Source organism: Agelaius tricolor, unplaced genomic scaffold, assembly GCF_023055355.1.
Source record: "Agelaius tricolor isolate 1412-34295 unplaced genomic scaffold, bAgeTri1.0.p SCAF_1, whole genome shotgun sequence".
Classification (NCBI taxonomy): Eukaryota; Metazoa; Chordata; class Aves; order Passeriformes; family Icteridae; genus Agelaius; species Agelaius tricolor.
Window position 1 is genome coordinate 51,456,096 of NW_027269261.1, and position 10,516 is coordinate 51,466,611.

Here is a 10,516-nt window from a genome sequence, read left to right on the forward strand (position 1 = left end):
CAGTATAGAGCAGGTTGTGGCTGGGGTGTAATTACAGGCAGGAGATGGAGTGAGGGGGGGAGAAGGAGCGCTACCGCACGGCGTCAGCTGGGAGAAGGACCGGGTCGGCAGTGCGGTGGTTTTTCTCCGCGTGTTTTAACACGCGTGGACTTGGATCTGATATTTCGGGAGAAACCCTTGGCCGTGACAGCCACCGAACGCCGGCACGCGGCCCCGCCCCGCTCCGCGGAGGGTTCTGGGAGCTGTAGTCCGCCCGCGGGGGAGGTGGTGCCTTGGGGCGGGACTCCCACAATGCACCTCGCGGCGCCGCCGCCGGGCCGGGCTGGCCCGCCGTCACATGATTTGCGCGCCGGGACGAGCCGGCCGCTTCCGCGGGGCTCCGCGCGCGCTCCGGGGGCGGGGCTTCCTTCAGGTAGGGGGCGGGGCCTGAGCGGCCGGGCAGGGGGCGCGGGGTAGGGGGCGCGGCGCCGGGGCCGGGCGGGTGAGGGGCTCCGTTCGCTTCACGTTGCTCCCGGAGCGCAGCCGTGTCCCGAGCCTCCGCGGTAATAAAGCGGCGGTACGTGACTGCGGCTGCCCGGGCTGCGCGCAGGGGTCTCCTCATCCCGGGAGGTAGCGGTGGTTCGCGATGGCGCCCGGGGGTGACGTCGCCGTGCCCGGGCGCCCTCAGCCGCCTCCGGGGTGTAACGGGTGTCAGAGGCGTTTCACCGGCCAGGAGGCGGCGGGGGAGCGCCCGGTAACCGCACACGGGTGGGCTGTGTGTGCGGAGCTGGGCAGGGCCCGTCGGTGGTGTAGGAGTGATAACAACACACAATAACAATAAGCGTGTCTCACGGCAGTGACAGCAAGTGTGTGACAGTAATAGCAAGTGTGGAGCAGCGGTAACAGCAGCTGCGTCACAGCAACAACAAGCTGGCATCGGCTGAGTTTCCCTGAGCAGAGGAGGTTCTGTGGCACGGATGGGTCGCGGCATCCCCGTGCCACAGCACTTGTCAGTGTTTTGCCTGCCGTGGGCCCGAGCAGTGGTTGGTGTTCCCTAGCCGTAATCCACGGGACACAGTGCTTGAGATCATTTGGAGGTACCTGTTGGCAAATAGAGCTTTTAAGTCCTGCCCCTTCCGCTCATCAAGCAGGCCGGGCAGCTTCTCCTGGAAACTGGTTTCTCTTGTTCTCAGAAATGAGGGACTGCTTATCTCTGAAGGAACTACAAGTTTAATTTCCACGAGCTGTCTTTCTACTTGCTTTTATTGTGAATGCCAGTTTTAACGGATTTTTTCCTCACTTTCTTTTCTTTCCTATGAAGACATTAGTCTAGATGCAGTAAATTCGAAGAAATGGAAGAAAGGAAGATCAAGAGGAGGAGCCCAAAATCATCTTCCAGTCACTCTGCTCAGGTTGCTAACTCCAAGAAAAGCTCTGTGCCAGTCAGTAAAAGTACAGCCTTTTCCAACCCTGCCCCACAGCCTGCCGTACAAAAACCAAAGTTAAAACGGTAAGCTTGGGCCATTTGGAGACCTGGAGGGAGTGAGAGCCAGGAACTTGGCAATGCTGAGACGGTCTAAGGTGGTTTAGATTGGCTGTGACAGAAAAGCTTCAGACTTGTGAAAAGTTTTGATGATGTGTCTTTTTTAGCAACATGATACATATTTAATGCAATATAATGGTTATTTTACAGCAAAGGAAGGTGTTTTGCACTTTTCTTGTAAGCTTAATGAAATGTTACACGATGCTGTAAACTCATACCAACAGCAATTTTTCTGAATGTAGCCTGATGTGCCTGATGAAAGACACAAGTTGGGTGATCGGATTTGGGCATCATATGGGAGATAGCAGAGCCCCAGATGTACAGCTGTGAGGAACAAATGAAATATTACATGACTGCAAGGTTGAAACTGACAACTGTGGCAGGAAATGAAGGACATAAATTGAACAGGATGAGCTAGAACTGGAATTTCCAGGTGTTTTGTGACTGGGGACCTCTCAGCTGGGGGAGTGTCTTGAGTAAAGAGAGACATTCAGTTCTTCAGAAAGTACATCAGAATAGTCTGTGGTTTTTTGATGATAACTTGGTTTCAGTTTGAGAACACTAATTTACTTGCATGTTAGAAAATGAGTTTTTTGGCTATGGCAGACACAGTAGATAAATAAATGAAGAGGAATTTTAAAGTGAAATGCTAGCTGGAGAGAGGCAGCAGAATTTACTGACCTCTGAGTTTTAGCTGAAGATTAAATACAGAACTGTCAGCATCAGCAGAGAGTCTGTTTGAAGGATGCAGTATTGACCTGATAAATAATTAATTTCTGCAATGTAAAGTCTATACATTATTTTTCAGGAAAACTGTGTTAATACTTAGAGGGAAATATTAGTAAATACTAATGTGCTATAAATTGGTAGCTTCTGCAGTTGACTGAACAGTCTACTCAAGTCTCAACATTATTATCCTGGGATTTACTAGAAATTAATTTCTTGCTGTCCAAAAGATTGTGTAGAGAAGAAAATGTCCTTTTTGCTCTAAGTTCTGGCCATTCTTGCACAATTGTTAAACTTACCAAGCTATGCTAATACAAATAATTGTTTGAACTTATCAAGCAGGAGAGGTAATTGACATAATAACGTGAGGATGAACTGCTGCTGTGATAATGGAGTAAGAGTATTTAATTTTCACTTTATCTGCAAGAATCCAATGAAGTAAGTTCTCAAAGACTAATAGTTTATTTTATTAAACATCAGAATCAGGTAGAAAAATGGATGACCTGTCTGTTGTGCAAACCATTAAGTCTGAAACTGAAGCAGAACCTAAACTGAGTTGCTCTGAGTTGAACTGGATATGGTGATTGTTGGACTGCTGGTTGTTTCCATAGCATATAGTCTATATGATGTTTTATAGACTACAGAAGCTCTTGGGCTGGACAAAGAATTATTATTTCCCATAAGAAAGAGAGAATTTGCAGAGCATGGGAAGGGTAGGCCTTACTGTGCTTTAAACCCCATTCTCTTCATTAATTAAATAAAGCCTCTTTTTAAGTCTGTGATTTTTTTTAATATCCCATAGTATTCTAAATTAAAATGTTTAGACTCAGATTTTTTCACTGGATCAGGTTCTGAACAGATTCATCACAAGGCTGCAGGACAGCCTCCTACCTAAACTGTATTAGGATGTAGTCTGTCTGTCTGTCTGTCTCTGGGTCAGAGATGGAACATGCTGCTTCTCACTGGTAGCTGCCTGTTTAGTTTCCATATTGGTTGTGTGTTCACAGGGATTTAACATGGTTTTTAATTTTCATCCATGTAGTTTCTATGGGCACATGGTGCTCTGAATAAGTGCTATGTCTAGAGAGAAGTGTATGGGATCTAGGGATTTTGATGATTTTCTTGCAGGAAGGGTTGTAGACCATTTTTAGCAATTTGATGTTTGGGCACAGACTAGTTTCATTTGGTACATTAGAGTAGTGGGACAGTGATTTTGATGTGAGATTTACAAAATTGGGATGTTATTTGTGGGCTGAAAGAAAGAGCTCTAAGAAAATTTATGTGGAGTCAAGGTCACCTTGCAGAGCTTATAACCAGCTGTTTTCCACAGGAGTTGGAGTCTACAGATGTTTGTGACAGGAGGAGAGTATGATTTTTCAAGGGGTTTCTCTCTGGCTTGCAGATGCCTTTTGGGTGATTTTTTGTAGATAATGTCTGCCTGGAAAAGTGGTGGAATCACCATCCCTGGAAATGTTAAAAAATCATGAGTGTGGTGCTTGAGGATGTGGGTTAGTGGTGAACATGGCTGTGCTGGGTTAATGGTTGGACTTGATGATCTTAGAGGTCTTCTCTGTGCTAATGCCCTATTGTCACTGCTGGGTAGTGCTGGCCCACTTTATGTTACTAAGATGGCCATCACAGATGTGTGGTCCATTGATGGTTCCTTCTGTGAGCAGGAAAGCAGACTGTTGGAACCCTTCATTTTGCAGTATCAAAATGTTGAGATAGTGATGTTCTTTATTTGTAAGACAAGCTGGAGGTCCAGTGTTTATCTTAAAAGCAGTGACTGAAATATGCACTTTGTATTTCTCATTTAATTTGCAAAGCTCAGATGTACACTTCCTTACATTTCAAATTTACAGTGAAATTGAAAGCAGGAAGTAATATTTGTTTTGTTCAATTTTTTTTTTTAGCGTAATCAAAGAGAAAGCCAAACCTCCAGGAGCTGAAGCAAAAGGGGCACAGGCAGCACCAATCCAGCATTCTTTTCTCACAGATGTATCAGATGTCCAGGAAATGGAAAGGGGACTTCTGAGTCTCTTGAATGACTTCCACTCTGGCAAACTTCAGGCATTTGGTGAGTGCACGAATTGTGTGTGCACAGTAGTTGTTTTTTATAGCTGTACTGTGATAACATTTGCAAACAAGTGTGCTGCATGGACAGACTGCCACATGAAATCAACATAATTAATACATCTTACTGCATTTTAAAATTAGGGTTACATTGTAACATTGTCTGTGTTGTGAGATTATTCATATGCCATTCCATTATTCTTTCCAGCAAGGAAACACCTTTCCTTAAGATACCAAGTTTAAAATCACGTATTTATGTAGGAAGAAGTAACTGTGTTTAGCACCCAGTTTTGTTGCATATGAACATTTAAGACTATTGGTAACAACTTTTATGAAATTCAATGCAAGCTGCATTTTACCTAGGTTACTCTTTTGTCTTAGCTTCTTAGTATTTTTACAGCCTCAGAGTTGATAAGAGGTTTTAGAAGAAATTTTGCACATTTTTGCATTCTTTTCTCCCTTGTACTAAGTAGAAAAATGCATGTGTACTTTTGCAAGTTTAGTGTTAGGTAAACGTGTCAATTCCACACTGATTTTACAAAAGAACCTGAAAAGTTTGTATTATATCAACCATCTGTTTCAAGAAAGCAACCCTTAGAGAAATCAGAATTGGAAAGAAGTTTTTTTTGACTGAATTTTAGGTTAAAATACAGGGTCTTTCTGAATCAGAGAAAAATTCAAGAGTATAGAAAAACGACGTGCATTCTAAAAAACTCTGAGAACATTGGATAGCTACTGTAAATTCAGCACAACACAGCAACAAATGGGATGACCAAAACTTCAATAGTGAAAACACCGAGAAAGCAAATGTACTTGTAAAATTGATGTTTAAATTCTCTGATGTAAAAAGCTGCATCTTCACATCTTCATTTTTGCTCTTGGGTTTCTTTATATAAAGTTTTTACTTGTTGTTTTAGGAAATGAATGTTCCATAGAGCAGATGGAGCACGTGCGGAGTATGCAGGAGAAACTTGCTCGCCTCAATCTGGAGCTCTATGGGGAGATGGAAGAACTCCCTGAAGATAAAAGAAAACTAGCCAGTGATTCCAACCTGGATAGACTGCTGTCAGATGTAAGTACTGGGAAGGCAGAAATCATGGAACTTAGCCCACAGCAAGGCTTGGTTCAGGAAAATAGCGCCCCTGTGTGCGCAGTGATTTACATTGAGGAGAACGTAGCTCTTCATTGAACCAAGGTGTGCCCTGCCCTCCTCTGGGTTCTGAGAGAGCACAGGAGCTGTTTTCATTTGTTACAGCTGCTGGTTGCTCTGGGGAGGGGAGCAGGCTGGCTGCAAGCTGCCTGAGCCTGTCAGCCTGCTTAGGGACAGCCCACGTACTAGGGAACTACAACCACTTTCCCTGCAGTCCATCCTCCTACATCTGCGGAAGGTGACACATAACAAAGAGTACAGATCTGTACATTCTACACTTTGTCTAGTGTATTTCCATAAAAACAAGAATTGTTTAAATTTCTTTAAATTTCTTGAGATCAATTTTGGAAACTATATTTCCAAAATTTCCAAACTTAATTTGGAACATAGCTCATTGTGTAGAATTCAGTGTAGGTTTGATTCTTGTAAGAAATCATACATTTCGGCCCAAGCTATTAGTTATTTCCTTCATTATTTTAATGTGTTCATTTCAGCATACCAGCATAATTGTTGCATTTCTTTGACTAACTGAAGTGCCATTTCTCATAATTTCTACATTTATATTGCAGCTAGAAGAACTAAATTCATCTATGTATCCTTCTCCTAAAATGTTTATTTTGCATTATAATTACTAACTGTAGTCAAATTGCACCGTGTTTCCCTAGTAGCTGATGCCTTTACAAGAGTCAGATTCCTTGATAATGCTTTGTATTGTTTGTTTTTTAATTTTACACAGAATCAAAGTGCAAATCCAGGTGTTTATTTTCCACATTCCTCTGAGCACTGCAGGGCTCAGTACCTAGAGTTGTAGTTAATTGTGAGGCTGTGCTTTTAAATTAGTACTATAATACAGCATCAATTTTTAGGTTCTTCCAATACATAAGTGACTGTATCTTAACACATGTACTTATAGGCTGTTTTTTTTCACCTGGTGATTTATTTAGCTACCATGTTCCACTTGTGTACCACAGTGTATTGTCAGTGGCAAAACCCATCAGCAGCAGGCTCTTTCTGCATGCATCTTATTGAGACACTCTGGAAAAAACATCCATAGTAATATTCCTTCCACAATATTCAGATTCCTTCAACAATAATCTGTCTCACTGATAAGTGAATTCTATTACCGTTTCATTTTTTTCTAGAAACGTGTGTGGTCATTTATCACTGCTTGACTGTGGAGAGTGAGCTGACCTAATTTTTTATTTCTAGGGTCAGGTACTTCAGCAGAGCTTAGGAAATGGAACAAATGTGTGCTCTTAGCCCACAGAGAAGATAAAGCTGAATGTCTCAGCTTGTCTTTCACACTGTGCTTTTGATAAGCCAGGATGGCAGTGGAGGAGTGTAGCACTCAGTTTACTCTGCAGTCTGGTTATTTCTGTTGTTACACACTTGGTATGCATTGAGGATGCGTGGCTCTAGTTTTTGGGGCTTAAGATCCTGCATTGGGATCTACATTTCCTGCATCTTCAAGCAGACTTCATAAAAGAGGACAAGTGGAATGGGATAATAATATGCAATCGTCATAAAAATAATCTGCCATTGCCCTTGATCCCCATGCTAATGCTGTAGGTATCTAATGCTCAAATCTCATTGAGAAATATTAATCAACTGGTGGGGGACTAGCACAAGACTCACCAGAACAGAGTTTGTCTGGACTGGTGCATACCCCAGAGTAAGCAGAGTTTCATGTAACACTGTTGTCTTGTTCATGCCTTATCTGTATGTGAAAGTGTTATTCCTTAATGTATGGCTTCAGCCAAAAGCTACATTTAGCCGATGCTCAAGATATTCCAAATGGTACTACAGGCTGAGAGAAGATCTTTGTTAAACTGGATTCTCCAGCTTTGCTTTTGTTTTTCTGGACAATGGAATCAAGAAGAGTTGTGACTTTGTGTTGTTTTTTAATTTTACACAACAAAGAATCAAAGTGCAAATCCAGGTGTTTATTTTGCACATTCCTCTGAGCACTGCATTATGCCAGGGCTCAGTACCTAGAGTTGTACTTAATTGTGATGCTGTGCTTTTTATTACTGCCTTACTTAACAGAAAAATTGGAGAAACTTAGGAATATATTTCTTCTGCTCAGTGTTCATATGGTTGAAAGTGGTACATGTATATAAGTTCATTGGCATTTCTCCAGTTTTTATGAAGGTACTGATAATGTTGCCTTTCTGATCATTATACAGACAATCTGCTCACTGTCTCTTTAGTGTTTTGTTGATTGGTGATGCCACAGATAATTTATTGTTAATAAAGTGAAAAGTTTTAAATATATGATGTTTCATTTGCAGAAGCTGCTATTGGTTTGGCTGTGTTAGGAAGATGAGTTTTAGCGTTGTCCAAATGTTTGCAGAATTTACATTTTTCCGTACTATGAATAATTATAAAATCTCATCAAATTGGAATTAGTGTGTATGCTAGCAGTCCACATAAATTAAGTATTGTGAAAATCCAAAACTGGGTAAATAGTTACTGTTCAATAAATCCAGGATAATCAATTTTGTAGTTACTCTGATGTTGTAAATAGATGATACCAATTGATGGTACCAATTAATTGGTATCATCTTTCTGTGCACAGCCAGAGGGGAAAAAAAAATCAGGCTGGTTTTAGATCGAAAATTTCTATCTTGGTCCATCATACCATGTCTTTGGTTCTAGATTTATTTTATATTCAGGTTTTAGGCAATACATTCAGATTTCGCACTGATTTTACACTTATTGAACAAGGAATGGAATCTTTATCCTTCTACCTGAGTGCAAAGCTTGTATCAGCCCAGGGTGGGCACATGGCCACGGAATAGAAGATTCCTTTTGTTGGGCATCTTTGGAGAAGAGGCTCCTTCAGCCACAAGATGTAGTTTTGGACTGTGCAGCACCAAGCCTGCAGCACGCTGGGGACAGAAGGATCCTTTAACCACCCTGACTGCTCTGGCTACAGATTCAGCCTCAAATTCCCTGCCTCACCTATCATGCACATCTCCGTGATTTACAAACCAGTAGGAGCCCAGTGGTTGTCCCCTCAGGTTGTTCTTGTTCTTTACACAATTTATCTCCTTCGTTGCCAAGATTCTCTAGGAGTTTGCATAAACGAACCTAGGAGTCCCTGCCTGCAACTGGGTATGTACCTGTGATGTTGTGAAATCCAAAGTCAGCCTAAGAGAACTACAATACAACAAGTTCTCACAGAGTGAAGCCAAGGTTGATGTTTGTTCTCCACACACACCCCTCTGACCAATAATTGGGCAATTACCATTTCTGCACAGCACCATCTCACATCAGCACTATGCCCTTGTTTCTGGGCAGACTTCTGAGCAAATAAGTAGCATCTTTTAGCCTCGTGCCTCATACCAGGTGTGGCAAAAGTGACTAGTAGAGCTGCAGTTACACAAACAAAATTGTATTCTTGCAGCTCACTTGGATGCAGGAGCAGAGCTGTGTGCTCAGTAGCAGCCTCTTGCCAAGAAGGGCAGTGTATCACAAGCATCGTAACGCGCACTCGTCCCAAACCACACCTGTAATCTCAGAGTTTAGATATTCTCTTTTAGAGGCAGCTCTTCTCCGTGTTTGGGCTCTGACATCAAACTGCTTAGGCTTACTATGTCAAACATATTTCAAACCACTTACAAACATGTTGGATGACTTGATCTCGTTTCTGCAGCAATGTATGCAAGGACAGAGGGTATAATTTGAGATACAGACATAAACTAATACCTATCTCAAGCAGCTGTTTAGAATTATACAAGAATTAGCCCCTTTTTCTTCAATTGCTTTAAGCCCGTGGGCAATTACAAGTCACCAAGAATGCACTAATTACCAAATAATTGGGAAATTAGGAAATTCTTTTTCCCTTACCTCCTCCTGGATACAACTTTGTGTCTTTGACACAGTCCATTAATGGTTGGTGCTTATTAACTTGGCTTCATACAAGAAAATTTTGTAGCAAGACTTTTGAGATACTGAATTCTTTTATGTGGTAATGAGCTAATCACATTTCTGGGCTCCTGCAGGAAAAGAAAAAAAAAACCTACTGTAACATATTTGTGGGAAGTCTTTTGTAATTAGAAAAGTATGTAAGTGGCTGCAGAAAATGAGTTCATTTTCTATTATGTTGTTTCCTGAAGAGTTGTTTGTGGAGATAAAAGTGTATTAAATGTTTAATATATTTACCAGTGTGAGTTTAGGCCAGTGCTGTGGTTCAAAAACTCACACTGATAAATGGGTTTGGTGTTTGGAAGAAGGTGCTATTTGCTGCATCACTGTGGGGAATCTGGGGCACAAGTTACATTCTCCTCTATATTTCCAGTTGAAGGCAGCAACACTAAGAAACAGATGGCTGAGTCTATTAGTGCATGGCTGTTGTCACTTCCAAAATTTTGGGGTTTTTGACAATGCAATTGCCTATGCAGCACCAGGGCTCACTGGCAGAGCTTTACTAGATAGATGTGGAGGGGGACTGGGGCAGTACCAGGCTTGTTGCTGGCAAGATGTGGGATGAGATGCAGAGGTCAGAGGGACAGGGCAAAGGTCCTCTGCTGCTCTCAGCCATGTGCTCTCCAGTGCTGGCCCCACTGGAGCACACCTGCAATCCCAGGGACTCGTCTGGTAGCAGAAGCCAACAGGAAAACACCAAGGAAGAAACATGCCAAAGAAATTAAGGACTACTCCTTTGGGAAAGATTGATTCTGCAATGAAACCAGACACTGCAGATTTCTGAATCAGCACTGAGCTTTGCTGGAATGAAGCTTTACAAAGAGACTTGTGGCACACATCTGCAAGACCTGTACATCTCTCTCTCCTAAGTAAAAAAAAAAAAAAGGAAACCTTATGTTTTTAGTAGATGATGTTAGATATAAATTTTAAATCTTAAAAATCAGTCATTGTAATAGACCATAATTTTCCCACTATTTAGAAATAGTGAGATTAATATGAGACCTCCAACTTGCAGCTCTTTAATCATATTAAACCAACAAAAACCAGAACATGAAATAACCAAGAACAATTCCCAACAAACTGAGAGGCTGGGACCAGACTGAATGAATGAGTAG

General features: G+C 41.9%; 1 protein-coding gene across 4 annotated transcripts; it reads left to right on the forward strand.

The window, feature by feature from the left end:
- Window positions 1-277: 277 nt before the first annotated feature.
- On the forward strand, window positions 278-7,745 carry CCDC28A (coiled-coil domain containing 28A). Of its 4 annotated transcripts, none has more exons than XM_071434047.1 (6): window positions 278-412; window positions 1,301-1,489; window positions 4,162-4,325; window positions 5,239-5,393; window positions 6,041-6,063; window positions 7,228-7,745. In XM_071434047.1, exons 2-6 carry the CDS (start codon window positions 1,332-1,334, stop codon window positions 7,280-7,282), a joined length of 555 nt encoding a protein of 184 aa, XP_071290148.1. In that variant the 5' UTR covers window positions 278-412; window positions 1,301-1,331; the 3' UTR covers window positions 7,283-7,745. The 4 variants fall into 4 exon arrangements, with proteins under 4 accessions (XP_071290148.1, XP_071290175.1, XP_071290165.1 ...); XM_071434064.1 differs by lacking the exon at window positions 278-412 and adding an exon at window positions 437-556; XM_071434056.1 differs by lacking the exon at window positions 278-412 and adding an exon at window positions 580-733.
- The last annotated feature ends 2,771 nt before the right edge of the window (window positions 7,746-10,516 follow it).

Excerpts from the sequence above, each read along its gene's own strand:
- CCDC28A (XM_071434047.1), top strand. The coding sequence starts at position 1,332 with ATGGAAGAAAGGAAGATCAAGAGGAGGAGCCCAAAATCATCTTCCAGT. Across the intron at positions 4,326-5,238 it reads TGGCAAACTTCAGGCATTTG|GAAATGAATGTTCCATAGAG; the intron begins GTGAGTGCACGA and ends TTGTTGTTTTAG. Across the intron at positions 5,394-6,040 it reads TGGATAGACTGCTGTCAGAT|CTAGAAGAACTAAATTCATC; the intron begins GTAAGTACTGGG and ends TTTATATTGCAG.